Here is a 15,930-nt window from a genome sequence, read left to right as displayed (position 1 = left end):
TGGCAAGCCACAGCACATAAAACAATACAATACAAATTGAGAAGCAGAGACTAGAGGGTGGGGCAAGGCAGGTGGAAGGAGGCCTTGCCTGATAGAGTCTCTCCCCTCATAGTTCTTTCTCCAGGCCTAGCTCCCTTATGAGGACTCCTAGGGTCAGAGGTTGGGGCAAGGCAGGTGGAAAGATATGACAGCCATCCTCAAATATCTCAAGGGCCGTCACACGGAAGAGGGAACAAGCTTGTTTTCTCCTGCTCTGGAGAATGGCTTCGAGTTACAAGAAAGGAGATTCCAACTAGACGTCAGAAAAAGCTTTCTGACAGTAGGAGCTGATTGACAGTCTCCCTCAAGAGGTTGTGGACTCTCCTTGGAGGTTTTAAGCAGAGGTCTGTCATGGATGGCGTTTGGACTAGATGTCCCTTGTGTTCCCGTCCAACTCTACCATTCCATGAGACATCAGTTGACACATTGGCAGTAAAGGCAGAGATAAGGTTCACTTCCAGCTATTTGCCTGCATTCCCATTCCAGACCACCTTTTATTCCATGGATCTATCAGCTTGGCTGGGACGTGGGTGGCACTGTGGGTTAAACCACAGAGCCTAGGACTTGCCGATCAGAAGATCAGCGGTTCGAATCCCCGCGACAGAGTGAGCTCCCGTTGCTCGGTCCCTGCTCCTGCCAACCTAGCAATTTGAAAGCACGTCAAAGTGCAAGTAAATAAATAGGTACCGCTTTGGCGGGAAAGTAAACAGCGTTTCCGTGCGCTGCTCTGGTTTGCCAGAAACGGCTTAAGGTAAAGGGACCCCTGACCATTAGGTCCAGTCGTGGCTGACTCTGAGGTTGCGGCGCTCATCTCGCTTTATTGGCCGAGGGAGCCGGCTTACAGCTTCCGGGTCATGTGGCCAGCATGACTAAGCCTCTTCTGGCGAACCAGAGTAGCGCACGGAAACGCCATTTACCTTCCCGCTGCACTTTGACGTGCTTTCGAACTGCTAGGTTGGCAGGAGCAGGGACTGAGCAACAGGAGCTTACCCCATCGCTGGGATTCGAACCTCTGACCTTCTGATCGGCAAGTTCTACGCTCTGTGGTTTAACCCACAGAGCCACCCGCGTCCCTAGAAGCGGATTAGTCGGCCAATAAAACGAGATGAGCGCTGCAACCCCAGAGTTGGTCACAACTGGACCTAATGATCGGGGTCCCTTTACCTTTATCTGCTTGGCTCTTCCTTTGCAACACAGCTCAAACTCAAGCTGCATTATGAAGGAGAAAATGGGCCATCTGGCATCAGGTGGGTGACCCCCACTGATCTATCAAGATGACCCACCTATGGGGGTGGGAAGTTCAGAATCCAGAGTAGGAGAAACATTAGACTTTGGAGAACTCCTGAAAGCATGAGGGGTGGGAATTGCAACAGGAGAAGGAAGGAAAGAGCCTTGCTAGATCTTGGCTTGGTTCATTCACACAGCATGGAATCCGGACTGAACGTCAAAGCACCGAACTTTTCATTCTGCACATACCAGGTGGCTGTGGTTGACTCTCGACTTGCTCATTACTCAGCCACGCTGTTTCTTAATTCCTTTTCTTCTGGGATATGGAACTGGTGTCCCACAAGAAGGCATGGAAATCCTAGGATTTGCTGTTAGCCGCCCAATGGAAGGAGATCCAAATAGTTCAGCCCACCCTTACAGATGTTTTTGGACTACAACATTATCAGCCTTAGCCAGACCCTATAATGATGGGGTTGGGGAGAGGTGTTGTCCCGAACATCTGGAGAACATCAGGCTTGCGGAGGCTGTTTTAGCCCAGCCCGTGTTTCTTCCGTGAGGCCATGGTTCCCCTGTTATTAGGAGTAGTTCACTCCAGCCTGCTTTTTCTTATGAGAACCTGTGATCAGCTTTAATTCTTCTTAGCAATGTTGTGCCAACATTTTATCATCAGTCATTTGTTCTTCATAGCTGTGTCTTTCTCCCCCTCAGATAAGACGAATAAGTGGCACGGGAAAAGCCTTGGCCAGGGCAGACAAATATCAGCACAAGAGGTTGGTAGTTGTATGTTTTGTTTTGTTTTTCTTTTGCTTCCCAAATGCTTGGGTTTTAAGTTTGCCGGACTGTCTTCTGCTTTGGTGGAAACAGTTTCAATATTCTCAGCACAGCCTTGCTTGCTGCAAGCTTGGTCTCAGGTTGCATGTTTCGCTTGTTTATAGCTCTCTTCTTTTCCCCCCTTACCTTGATGGTGTGTTTTAGTTTAATACAGATTAATAATGCAACTTTTGTGCATTATGAGCTGAAGGAGTCCAGATACCAGCCCATAGTGGATAGAACACCACTTGTTTCCTAATACAGTGGCACCTTGGTTCTAAAACTGCTAAAACATACATTTTTAAAGAAACCGGAAGCTTTTTTATTAGGCATTTTAACAATAAGTATTCCAAAAGAAAATAAAAGAGTGTTTCTTTACGCAACAACAGCAAGCCGGAATGTTGGAATATTGGAAAAATGAGTTAACACCAACCTTGAATTAGCCAAAATGACAGAACTAATAAGAAATCACTCAGGAGGCAAGGTTAAAAAGAATGGGATTGCTTTAAAAATTATCTACAAAATATGGTTCCAATAACAACACTTGGTTGTGCCTAGACTAATTTCACAGATATAAGGGAAATTCCATGTGTGTTTTTTAAATAATTGAATACAGATTACTTAAATGTAAGAGAAGTGTAGTAGCCGGAAAGAGTTAGAGGAAAGTCAAAAAAACATAAGGGACTCAAACCGGTTTAGAGGAACAGAAAGAATGTGACTGTAAGGGGAAAAGAGAGAGAAAAGCAGAAATATGAAGGTAACTTCTTTCTAGGAACTTTATGTATAGAATATTCAAATTATGGTTTGTATTCCTTAAATGATTTTGTGTATTGGACAATTTTTTTTCCCTTTTCCTTTTCTCTTCGTTTTGATTTTGGATTGGTTTTGTTGATTGTTTTTTTATTTGCAAAATTAATAAAGCATTTTACAATTTAAAAAAATATATATGAAAGGCCGCCTCAGCTCCTGGTAACCAGTACCAGAGGCACAATTTGCCTGGGGAGCTTGTAGCCGGGGCCACAAACAAATAACCACACAATCCTTTGGGAGGCAGAGACGCAAGAGGGCATCAGAGGAGGGAGAAAAGGAAAGAGGGACAGAGGCCAGTGTTGTCCACGGCACCCTTGACCATCCTTCAAGACATCCCACAGTTCACTGGTTGAAAACCAGTGCCCAAAGACATTCAGGCTAGGAAAAGATGGGCATGATCTTCGGTTCTCGTGCTTTTTCCTCGCATTTTTTTAAAACCAAACTAAAACTCCTTTTGTCATTCCAGTGAAGTGAAGACCTACGACCCTTCTGGGGAGTCAACGCTTCCTCCGGTCCCAGGAAAGCGCAAACGTGAATTGGAAGACGAGGAGGAGGATACGACGACGACAGCAGGCCCAGGAAAAGCAAAGAAGGCGAAAATAGTAGAAATCAAAGGTTAGTTGCTGTGCCTCCGGAATCTTAGCTGCGTCTGAAGTCACTTGATCGGCTTCCACCTCCTTTGTGTAAATGTACTTTTGTAAAATGGTTTCCCTGCTGGCCGTTGGATTCGCCACTATGCTCTCTTTGTGTAGCCTGAAACAAATTTGATGGGCTTCCCAGTCTGCTTGAAAGGTTCCGCAAATCATCTTTCATTCTACTGCTTCCAAACTTCTGGGAAGAGTGCCTGGTGTTTTGTAGCCAAAGCAGCGAGAGCCACATAAAGAAACTTTTTTTTGTGCGTGGAGCTGGTGTTGGTGGGGAGATCAATCAGGTTTGGAGAAAGACAAAAACTCCTTCTCAGGATAAGGCACTAAAGTGGGGGGGGGAGCGGGGGGGGGGGGAGAAGTGCCTTCCAAACAGCCCAAAGGAAACTCAGTGGAATGGGAGGAAGGGAGACAAAAATCAAATAGAGCCGTACCTTGGTTGTTGAACGCCCTGGTACTCAGACGTTTTGGCTGTCGAACGCCGCAAACCCGGAAGTGAGTGTTCCGGTTTGCAAACGTTCTTTGGAACTCGGAACATCTGACGGGGCTTCCGATTGGCTGCAGGAGCTTCCTGCAGCCAATTGGAAGCCGCGCTTTGGTTTCCGAACGTTTTGGAAGCCGAACGGACTTCCGGAACGGATTCCGTTCAACTTCCGAGGTACGACTGTAGAGGGGTCAAAATAATTCATTGTCTGTTGTGCACAACAGTCTTCTCCCACCCCTCGATCAAAATGGGGGGGGGGCTTACTCTTATCTCCCTGCAAAAAATACCCCCAGGACTGGGCACGTTCAGTGGGCAAGGAATGTGATGGGCTGACTTCACTTGCAGAAACGAATTAACACCTTTTCATTTTAATTGGTGGCAGCCCCTTCTGGGCTGGGTTTGGCAATCGACTGCTGCGGTGTTTTGATGCTTTGCGCACACACACACACGGTTACCGTTATTGCGTGTTCACTGAAAGTTAATAGTGCAGCTCACTAGAGAGGAATCAAGCTTCACGTGCTTGTTGGCGTGGAGCTGAAGCTTGTGACACATTGGTTTTTGTTGTTGGGATGTTAGCCTCAAAGCCAGCTCTGACACTCTCAATGGCTGGCTGGCTGGATTGCTACAAGTTGTTGTTGTTGTTGTTTAGTCGTTTAGTCGTGTCCGACTCTTCATGACCCCATGGAACAGAGCACGCCAGGCACTCCTGTCTTCCACTGCCTCCCGCAGTTTGGTCAAACTCATGCTGGTAGCTTCGAGAACACTGTCCAACCATCTCGTCCTCTGTCGTCCCCTTCTACTTGTGCCCTCCATCTTTCCCAGCATCAGGGTCTTTTCCAGGGAGTCTTCTCTTCTCATGAGGTGGCCAAAGTATTGGAGCCTCAGCTTCACGATCTGTCCTTCCAGTGAGCACTCAGGGCTGATTTCCTTCAGAATGGATCGGTTTGATCTTCTTGCAGTCCATGGGACTCTTAAGAGTCTCCTCCAGCACCTAATTCAAAAGCATCAATTCTTCGGCAATCAGCCTTCTTTATGGTCCAGCTCTCACTTCCGTACATCACTACTGGGAAAACCATGGCTTTAACTATACGGACCTTTGTTGGCAAGGTGATGTCTCTGCTTTTTAAGACGCTGTCTAGGTTTGCCATCGCCTTTCTCCCAAGGAGCAGGCGTCTTTTAATCTCGTGACTTCTGTCACCATTATTATTATTATTATTATTATTATTATTATTATTATTATTTATTAATATCCCGCCCTCCCCGTTGTTCTGTGAGGATTACCAAAGGCCTGGTGGAACAGCTCTGTCTTGCAGGCCCTGCAAAAAGATGTCAAGTCCCGCAGGGCCCTAGTCTCTTATGACAGAGCGTTCCACCACATCGGGGCCACAGCCGAAAAAGCCCTGGCTCTGGTTGAGGCCAGCCTAACTTCCCTGTGGCTCAGGACCTCCAAGATGTTTTTGTTTGAAGACCATAGGGTCCTCCTTGGGACATACCAGGAGAGGGCGGTTCCGTAGGTACGAGGGTCCTAGGCCGTATAGGGCTTTAAAGGTTAAAACCAGCACCTTAAACCTGATTCTGTACTCCACCGGGAGCCAATGCAGCTGATATAGCACTGGGTGAATGTGATCCCGCGGCGAGGACCCCGTAAGGAGTCTCGCTGCAGCATTCTGCACCCACTGGAGTTTCTGGGTCAGTCTCAAGGGCAGCCCCACGTAGAGTGAGTTACAATAATCAAGTCCGGAGGTGACTGTTGTGTGGATCACAGTGGCTAGGTCAGGGTGAGAGAGGTAAGGCGCCAACTGCTTAGCTTGGTGGAGATGAAAAAATGCCGCCTTTGTTATAGCTGCAGCCTTCGCCTCCATGGAAAGGGAGGTGTCGAAGATTACATCCAAACTCTTTAACGGACACTAATTGCACCCCCGCAAGAGATGGGAGTTGCCCCCCCCCGATCCCATATCATTCCTTCCCAGCCAAAGGACCTCTGTCTTCGAAGGATTTAACTTCAACCAGCTCCCACGTAACCATCCAGCCACAGCTTCCAAACATCTGATCAGTGTGTCTGGGGCCGAGTCAGGATGGCCATCCGTCAACAGATAGAGTTGGGTGTCATCAGCGTAGGAAAAGGCTCCTAGCCCAAAGAAGCTTGCGAAGAAGAAAAGTCATCCATCTAGTCTTGAGTTTTCTCATTTAGAACTCTGTTAAGGAATAGCCACCCTGCATCTCGGTTTGCCGTGCAGTCGCTCTCGTCGATAGCCACATATCTGGAGTGACTGCAGGAGGGCAGGATACGTGCTTTTTAAAGAGTTCCCCATGTCGGAACGAGTGCCGAGCCCAAACCCACCCACTGTCCTCTAAATCTCCACAGCGATGGTCTGTTCAGCTTCACAATTCTCCCTCTCTTGACAGATTGCCAAAGCCTGAGGCTTTAGTTTTTGTTGGCTGAAAACATCCTTTTTTAGCGGAGTTCTGTAGCTTTGGTACTCAGAATGCGGTGTGTTGCCCACAATCCTCTGGGCTAAAAGAGATGGGTGTTTTCCATCCATAGGATTCAAAGGCTCTTTATCCATAAGTGGGTCTAATAGAATAGGGGCAGTGTTTGTCCAAAGCCAGAACGGTATAGTCCAAAATATTGTATACCAACTTAATTCTTATTTATATTGATATACCGTATTTTTCACTCTATAGGACGCACTTTTTCCCCTCCAAAAATGAAGGGGAAATGGGTGTGTGTCCTGTGGAGCGAATGCTGCCTGCAGCCCGAACCCCGGGGAACGCAGTGCCAACTCCCGCCCTGCTCCCTGGGCTTCAGGCAGCTATCTGCAAACCTTCGGAGCGCTCCCCCAGCCCGCAAGCTCCGGGAGTGGCGGCAAGGCTGCCCGCAACCTTGCCCCCGCTCCCGGACCTGTTCTGGGGGCTGGGGTCGGGGGAAGCTCGGGCTTCCCCCGCCGCAGCCCCGCAACCAAAAAAGAAGCCAAGACAGCAAGAGGGATCCATCCCGCTTGCTGTCTTGGCTTCTGCCAAAGCCACACACAGCCTCTCCCGGCTGGAGAGGTTGTGCATGACTAAAGAGGAAGGATGAATCCCGCTGGCTGTCTTGGCTTCTTTGCTCTTTGGGGCTGGGGGGAATATTTTTTTTTCTCCCCCCCCCCCTAAAAACTAGGTGCGCCCTATTGAGCGAAAAAAACGGTATTCCTTCTTCAAATGGAGTCAGAGCTGAATTGGGGGAACATAAGAAGACGGTTTGAGCATATTACTGTGATCCTGGTCTGACTGCACTGGGTACCAGATAGTTCCCAGACCCAATCCAAAGTGCTGGTTTTGACCCATAAAGCCTTAAATGGCTCAGGACCTCAATACCTCAAGGACTGCCTCTTTCCATATGAACCTACCCGGACCCTGAGATCATCTTCTGAGGCCTTCCTTTGTGTGCTGCCTCCTTGAGAGGTCCGAAGGGTGGCAATGCAAGAACAGGGCCTTCTCTGCAGTGGCTCCCCATCTGTGGAATGCTCTCCCCAGCGAAGTTTGCCTGGCGCCTTCATTATACACCTTTAGGCGCCAGGCAAAAACGTTCCTTTTTAACCAGGCCTTTGGTTGACCTGATTTACATCCTATGCCCTTTTAAAATGTGTTTTTTTGGGGGGGGGCTATTGGGTTGTTGTTTTTTATTTTTACTATGTTTTTTTGTAGTTTTATATCTTGACTTTATTCTGTGAACCACCCTGAGACCCCGTGTATAGGGCGGTATATAAATTCAATAAATTCTTCTTCTTCTTCTTCTTCTTCTTCTTCTTCTTCTTCTTCTTCTTCTTCTTCTTCTTCTTTATTTCTTACATTTATATACCACCTTTATCTTCCAAGGATCTCAAGGTGGTGTACATGGTGTACAGAAGGTCGAGGGCCTTCCGGCAGTTCCCTCATTGCGAGAAGTGAGGTTACAGGGAACCAGACAGAGAGGGCCTTCTCCGTGGTGGCGCCCACCCTGTGGAACACCCTCCCTTCAGATGTGAAGGAAATAAGTAGCTATTCTATCTTTAAAAGACATCTGAAGGCAGCCCTGTTCAGGGAAGTTTTTAACATTTAACGCTGTATTGTTTTTAATACTTGATTGGGAGCCGCCCAGAGTGGCTGGGGAAACTCAGCCAGATGGGCGGGGTATAAATAATAAATAATTATTATTATTATTATTATTATTATTATTATTATTATTATTATTATTATTATATTATTCCTCCTCCCCATTTCACAACAATCCTGTGAGGTAGGTTAGGCTAAGAGACAGTGACTGGCCCAAGATTACCCAGTAAGCTTCATGGCTGAGAGGAATCCATATCAGGTTTAGTACAGTCTACACTGACTGGCAGTGACTGTACAGGATTTTAGGTGGGTCTTTCCCAGTCCTGCCTGAAAATGCTAGGGATGGGAGCTTGGGACCCTTCGACTTGCAAGACAGATGCTCTTCTCCTGAGGTGCAGCCATCTCTAATGCTAGATCCCCCTGGAATGTTAAGTTTCTGCTTTCTTCTGCACCTTGAATGCCGCTGTGATTTAAAACCTTTACCATGTCAGTGCTTGAGGTTTCCTTTTTTTATATATAATAATTTTTATTAAGTTTTCCATTTTTAACAGTCTAATCAAATCACATTGAATATTCCAAATTATACAAATACATATCATAAAGTCCAAATATTTTGCCAAATTATAAATTTTTGTCGGGGCTTCCCATGCTTCAAGTTCAGTGGGATCCAATCATCTTATGTTTCTACTGCCTTGAGTTTCCAATAGTTCCTTCTTTAAATCCTCCTGTTGTTATCCTTCCTCTTTCGTGGCCTCTGAGTTGTTTCCACAGGCGAGTTGAAGTGAACAATAATATACTTCTGTGTGAAATTTGTGTGACTCTCCCCTCTTCTTTTCTTTTTTCGCAGCTGGTAAGTCTATTATTTGCAGTATGTCCTCACATGCTGGTGTTTATGCCGAATCAATCCAAAAGTCCTTCTCTAGTGGCAGACGCCATCTTCTCTCAATTCCAAAGAAATCTAAGCGTTTGCTCATTAATTTTCTCAGACGGGTTGCATCAAACATTAGTCTTCCCAGGGGAGGTTTGCCAAATCGGACTTGAAGTACAGATATAATAACAAATTAAGAGCTCGCCTCCCCCTATGACTATTCATCTCTGCAACTCCGTCTATCCCATAATGTTGGATCCCAATTAAATAGTGCGTCACAGGAGAGTCTTTTGTCTTCTTCCAAATATTTCAAAGAACAAAGGCTTTAGTTAGTATTATTGTTTCCAAACAGTTTATATTTTCCGATCTCACTTGCTGTAAGTAATGTAGACGGTTCTTCTGTCAGTGCTTGAGGTTTCAGACCTGATGGTTCATCTCTCCCCATACGAACCAATCCTGAGATCATCATCTGAGGCCCTTCTTCGTGTGCCCCGTCCCCCAGAGGTCCAGAGGGTGGCAACACGAGAACAGGGCCTTTTCTGCAGTGGCTCCCTGTCTGTGGAATGCTTCTCCCCGGGGAGGTTCTGCTGACGCCTTCGTTATACACCTTTCGGTGCCAGGTGAAAACTGTTCCTCTTCCAGGTGGTTGGCATTTTTAAAAGTGTTGTGGGGGGATTATTAGTTTGTTTTTGTTCTTACTTTTAACACTCATTTTGTTTCATTTTCATATTGTATGTTAATGTCACGAAGCTCCCTGAGATCTACGGATCAAGGATACAGTAATAATAATAATAATTTTCCCCATAGTGGAGGAAGAGGAAGAACAAGAGGAACCTGTCAAAAAGAAGAAGAAGAAGAAGGAGAAAAAGATGAAAGTTCAGGAAGAAGCTGCTTGGGTAGAGGATGAGGAAGAAGAAGAACCATCAACTAGCGTTTCAGTCGAGGTAAGATGCTTCAATGGGACGTGGGTGGTGCTGTGGGTTAAACCACAGAGCCTAGGACTTGCCGATCAGAAGATCAGTGGTTCGAATCCCTGTGATGGCGTGAGCTCCCGTTGCTCGGTCCCTGCTCCTGCCAACCTAGCAGTTCGAAAGCACGTCAAAGTGCAAGTAGATAACTAGGTACCACTCCAGCGGGAAGGTAAACAGTGTTTCCGTGCGCTGCTCTGCCTCGCCAGAAGCGGCTTAGTCATGCTGGCCACATGACCCGGAAACTGTACGCCAGCTCCCTCGGCCAATAAAGCGAGATGAGCGCCGCAACCCCAGAGTCGGCCATGACTGGACCTAATGGTCAGGGGACCCTTTACCTTTACCTTTAAGATGCTTCAAATCGTCCAAGATAACATATGCTGCTGTAGTGAAAACTTGTGGCAGCCGTACCTCCCTAAATCATTTTGTCAGTCGCTTGTTGGAGGGTGAATGAACATGGGCACACTAGGAATGCTTACTGTTTGAATTGCAGGAGTTAAAAAACCTGCATGATCTGGATCGTGGGTAGGCAGACTATTTTTTTTCTTCACAATATTTATTATTTTTCATACAAAAACATAACAAAAGAGAGAGTAAACAATAATAAAAGGGAAAAAATAAAAGGAAAAAAAGAGAAAAGGATATAAACATAAAATACATCAACTCACTACGTTAACTAAAACGTAATTAATTAAAATCCATCTTCATAAATATATTACTTAACTTCCTCTAATCTCTTCCATCTGAATTTCTTAGTTATTATATATAACAGTTTCCAATATCATTATTTCATAAAACCATATCACAGTCGTCATCATATTTCCTAACTTTTCTTATCGTACATTTTCTTATTTATTTATTTAATCCTAATGTAGCCCTAGGCCTAATTAATTCTTTCAAGTGGTTACATATCTTTAATATTGTGGGTAGGCAGACTAAGGCCCTGAGGCCGGATCCAGCCCAATCGCCTTCTAAATCCGGCCCACGGACGTTGCTGGAATCAGCGTGTTTTTACATGAGTAGAATGTGTCCTTTTATTTAAAATGCATCTCAGGGTTATTTGTGGGCCATAGGACTTCGTTCTCCCCCCCCCAAAAAAAGCCACAGTATTTTTCGCTCGATAAGACGCACTTTTCCCCTCCTAAAAAGTAAGGGGAAATGTGTGTGCGTCTTATGGAGCGAATGCAGGAAAGAGGCTCTGCTCAGCGCTCCCTTTAAAGAGCGCGCGGAGCGTGTGTGCGGCTCGTGGGGGCTTTTCCCTGAGGAGGGAGGAGGGCTGCTCTTCTCCCTCCTCGGGGAAAGGCCCCTAAGAGCCGCACACGCGCTCCATGCGCTCTTTAAAGGGAGCGCGGCTCTTGGGGGAGCCTTCATCCCGCTGCCCGGGAAAGGCTGCGCACGGCTATCCCAGAAGCCAGAACAGCAAGAGGCTATCCCAGAAGCCAGGTCCCTCTTGCGGTTCTGGCTTCTGGGATTCAGAATGTTTTTTCCCTTGTTTTCCTCCTCCAAAAACTAGGTGCGTCTTATGGTCTGGTGCGTCTTATAGAGCGAAAAATACGGTAGTTCCCCCCCCCCCCAAAGGTCTGAGGGACAGTGGACCAGCCCCCTGCTGAAAAAGTTTGCAGGCCTCTGATCTGGAAAGTCAGAGCATGGGGCGGCAGCGCTTTTCCTAAATACCTTGATGCATCTTTCAGAATTGCGTGGAGCCAGCCCTCATGAAAAAAGACAATGCCCTTCTTATGTACCCTGTAAAGTTAAAGGGACCCCTGACCATTAGGTCCGGTCGTGACCGACTCTGGGGTTGCGGCGCTCATCTCGCTTTACTCGCCGAGGAAGCCGGTGTACAGCTTCCGGGTCATGTGGCCAGCATGACTAAGCCGCTTCTGGCGAACCAGAGCAGCGCACGGAAACACCATTTACCTTCCCGCTGGAGCGGTACCTATTTATCTACTTGCACTTTGATGTGCTTTTGAACTGCTGGGTTGGCAGGAGCAGGGACCGAGCAACGGGAGCTCACCCCGTCGCGGGGATTCGAACCGCCAACCTTCTGATCGGCAAGCCCTAGGCTCTGTGGTTTAACCTACAACGCCACCCACGTCCCTTTTATGTACCCTGTAGCCATGTCTTATTCCACAACCCTCCAACCTCTCGTTCTGCAGAGCCGTTCAAGGCTTTGACGAAGCAGAGAACTCTTGCCGGGGCAGAAACGACCCTCTTCAGTCTCATGTGCGTCACAAGCCGCATGCGTTGACATGCGTGCGCTCTGCATCGCATAGCAGCGGCCCGGTCCCGGTGGCGCAGTTCCGAGGAGGAGCTATATTGGAAGCAGGTGTGGCCCCCGCTGCTGCGTTTTGATTGGCGAGCATCTTGCCTCCATTTCAACTTCTCCGTAAATGGAGGGAGAAGGGCTTTGTTCTGCTGAGATGCTTAGAGATGAAAGCTTCTCTTCCCTTGCTGAAGTGCTGTTGACTCATTTCATTAGGGTCATATCGATGGTAACCATGGAATCCTGCGGTTCTCGTGAGCCTCTGCGTCTAAAGAGATTAGCAAAGAGGGAACAGAATAGGACCGTGCCTCTGCTGCTCGCATCTCAAGGGAAAAACCCTTCGATGCAAATCGAATCTTCCTAATTTTGATTTTTGTGTATTTCATAATTGGGAGTAGAGGGTTAACAATGCTTATTCTTTTTCCAGACTTCAGAGAAGAAGAAGAAAAAGAAAAAGAAGATTAAAGAGGAGCCGGAAGATGATTAAGAGGAAGAAACCACAATCTCCCTGGGGATGGCGTCGATGTGGTTTTGGAGACAGCTGCCCCAAAAATGTAATTTGCCCCACAATTAGGCAAGGCCGAGAAATTCTTCCCACTTTCTATGGAGCAGATCCACCCTCCATTCTCAGTTTTTTAGTCTGAACACCAAGTTTAATCCTGATGTTTCTTTGTAATACTAACAAACTGCTTTGAGAGTTTGCCTGTATCTAAAAAGCAATATTATACATGTTTGAAAACCAGTAACATTTTCCAACAGCAGGACTCCTTATATCTTCCTTCAGTATAAATTTTTAGAACACACTGAGTCTGAAAACAACAATACTTTTGTGTGTGTGTGTGTGTGTGTGTGTGTGTGTGTACATACATGGATGTTGCTTTCCAGTTAGCTGAAATTCTACTTAAAGGTAAAGGGACCCCTGACCATTAGGTCCAGTTGTGACCCACTCTGGGGTTGCGGCGCTCATCTTGCTTTATTGGCCAAGGGAGCCGGCGTACAGCTTCCGAATCATGTGGCCAGCAGGACTAAGCCACTTCTGGCGAACCAGAGCAGTGCACGGAAACGCCGTTTACCTTCCCGCCGGAGCGGTACCTATTTATCTACTTGCACGTTGATGTGCTTTCAAACTGCTAGGTTGGCAGGAGCAGGGACCGAGCAATGGGAGCTCACCCCGTCGCGGGGATTCAAACCACTGACCTTCTGATCAGCAAGTCCTAGGCTCTGTGGTTTAAACCACAGCGCCACCCGCGTCCCTCTGAAATTCTTCTTACTTTTTTTTTATTTCATGAAATATACTGAGGGAGCTTGGGGGCGGAACAGGGAAGACATCTAGCAAATAGGTCAGAATACAGTTCATACTCAGTTTGTGGTGAAAAAAACATCCACTGGGATTGGGTTAACGCTTGCTAGCACCTGGGAAGGCAGAAAAAGGGAGTAGCCAATTTTTGGAGTTCCACCTGGTTCTATAGACTTCTCCCCCAGATTATCTCCTGTCTTTGCCCAAGACTGGACTTTTCGTCACAGCAAATGCCAGGACACCATACTTCTTCACCAGATATCTTACAAGCCATGAGGAGGGAATTGGCAGCTTTCACTCAACCTCACTGAAAGGGCTCTTGTGTTTTTTCCCCTTCCCATCCTTTTGCTTTCCAGAGTTTGGAGGGAAATCAGACAGAACAGCGGGGGGGGGGGTGACCCTCCAGATGTTGAACTACAACTCCCATGATCCCTGACCTTCTGCTAGGCTGGCTGGAGCTGATGGGAATTGGAGTCTCACCAACTCCACCCCTGCAGATTAGGTAGGGGGGAAGAACTTTCTTTCTTCAGACAGAGTGAAGCCAAGCCTTCGCTCTTAAGCTTGCTCAGGAGACACAAAGGGCAAGAACATTTGCCCAAAGTCTAAAATGTCTCCTGTGAGTGGTGGCATGCTCCAAGCACCACAGCAACCCTTTTACAAAAAAATAAAAATAATAATGTTTCCAAACAGTTGGTTTTCTTTCTTTGTACAGTGGTACCTTGGGTAGGGACGCAGGTGGCGCTGTGGGTTAAACCACTGAGCCTAGGGCTTGCCGATCAGAAGGTCGGCGGTTCGAATCCCCGCGACGGAGTGAGCTCCCGTTGCTCGGTCCCTGCTCCTGCCAACCTAGCAGTTCGAAAGCACGTCAAAGTGCAAGTAGCACCCTCCGGCAGGAAGGTAAACGGCGTTTCCGTGCGCTGCTCTGGCTTAGTCATGCTGGTCACATGACCAGCTGTACGCCGGCTCCCTCGGCCAATAAAGCGAGATGAGCGCCGCAACCCCAGAGTCAGCCACGACTGGACCTAATGGTCAGGGGTCCCTTTACCTTTACCTTTTTACCTCGGGTTAAGAACTTAATTCATTCTGGAGGTCTGTTCTTAACCTGAAACTGTTCTTAACCTGAAGCACCACTTTAGCTAATGGGGCCTCCTGCTGCTGCCGTGCCGCCGGAGCACAATTTCTGTTCTCATCCTGAAGCACAGTTCTTAACCCGAGGTACTATTTCTGGGTTAGCGGAGTCTGTAACCTGAAGCGTATGTAACCCGAGGTACCACCGTAATTTGTAGTTTTAGATTCAGGAAATGGTGACTTAAGACAACAGACTTGAACACACACTTGCTGAATAATCTGACGGAAGTGAAAGGCGCTTACGTCAACCATCAACAATGATCGAAAGATATTCAGATAAGCACACATGCAAAAAGATAACGTTGCCTTTTCGTTGAACAAATGGAGGAACTTCTCTCGTGAGTCGGCCAGACTCCGTAGCTCCCAGACCTACCCCATGCGCCAAGATAGCCATTTGTTTCCCAGAATGACGTGTGACCTTTGGGAAAACTGGTTAGCATGACCCAATCCTTCCTGCAAGAACAGCAGTTCCCAGACATTTTATTATGTAACACCTCTCTGTGCTGAACTAAGCGCTCTGCTATTTGCTCTGTCAGCCCCAGCCAACATGGGCAAAGGTCAGAGATGATGGGAATGTGAGTTCCAACAACCTCTTGGAGGGCACCAGGTTGGGGAAGCTCACCCTGTAGAGTAGAGCAGGGGTAGCATTGTGTGAGGCCCTCCAGAGGTTGTTGGACTTCTCCCATCAGTGTGTCCGTGGTTCCCCCTTCCCACTTGGTAGGACCCCAGTCTAATGGAAGCTGGTGAAACTTGGACCTGATGGAGTAACTAGGAGGTCACATGGGTGAAGGGAGAAGAGAGTGATGGGAAAAGGTTGTTGTAATATTAAGTCAACCACACTCTGACCTTGTTTCCCTGTTAAGGGAGGAGCTCAGTGCAGTGTACCCTTAACATCATCATCATCATCATAATTTATTTATACCACGCCCATCTGGCTGGGTTTCCCCAGCCACTCTGGGCGGCTTCCAAAAAAACACTAAGATACAATAACCTATTAAATATTAAAAGCTTCCCTAAACAGGGCTGCCTTCAGATCTCTTCTAAAAGTTTGGTCGTTATTTTTCTCTTTGACATCTGGTGGGAGGGTGTTCCACAGGGCGGGGGCCACTACCGAGAAGGCCCTCTGCATGGTTCCCTGTAACTTATAGCGGGCAGAGGACTACAGGCAGCAGACGTCATTCCCCAAAATAAAATTATAGTAATGACCCCACTGTCATATAGTAAGCTTCATGGCTGGGTGAGGTTTTGAACCCAGGTCTCCCAGGCCCTAGCCCAATAGCCGTACTGCCAAACCTAGGGACGTGGCGAGTCCTTGCGA

At 47.3% G+C, this 15,930-nt stretch overlaps 1 protein-coding gene across 2 annotated transcripts in view; it reads left to right on the top strand.

Annotated features, from left to right (window-relative positions):
- Positions 1-12,994, top strand: part of NOP58 (NOP58 ribonucleoprotein) — a 40,038-nt gene extending 27,044 nt beyond the window's left edge. Inside the window, exons 12-15 of one of the 2 annotated variants that reach the window (XM_083629225.1) lie at positions 1,975-2,036; positions 3,353-3,501; positions 9,764-9,900; positions 12,615-12,994. In XM_083629225.1, the coding sequence (XP_083485351.1) occupies positions 1,975-2,036; positions 3,353-3,501; positions 9,764-9,900; positions 12,615-12,674 (408 nt within the window). In that variant the 3' untranslated portion in view covers positions 12,675-12,994. Of the gene's footprint in view, positions 1-1,974; positions 2,037-3,352; positions 3,502-9,763; positions 9,925-10,294; positions 10,394-12,614 lie in introns of those variants that run through there. The other variant, XM_083629224.1, reaches the window with a different exon arrangement.
- The last annotated feature ends 2,936 nt before the right edge of the window (positions 12,995-15,930 follow it).

This window comes from Podarcis filfolensis (assembly GCF_964270895.1).
Source record: "Podarcis filfolensis genome assembly, chromosome: 1".
Classification (NCBI taxonomy): domain Eukaryota; kingdom Metazoa; phylum Chordata; class Lepidosauria; order Squamata; family Lacertidae; genus Podarcis; species Podarcis filfolensis.
The sequence above is the reverse complement of the archived record's forward strand: the minus strand, read 5'-3'. Positions and strand labels throughout refer to the sequence as shown.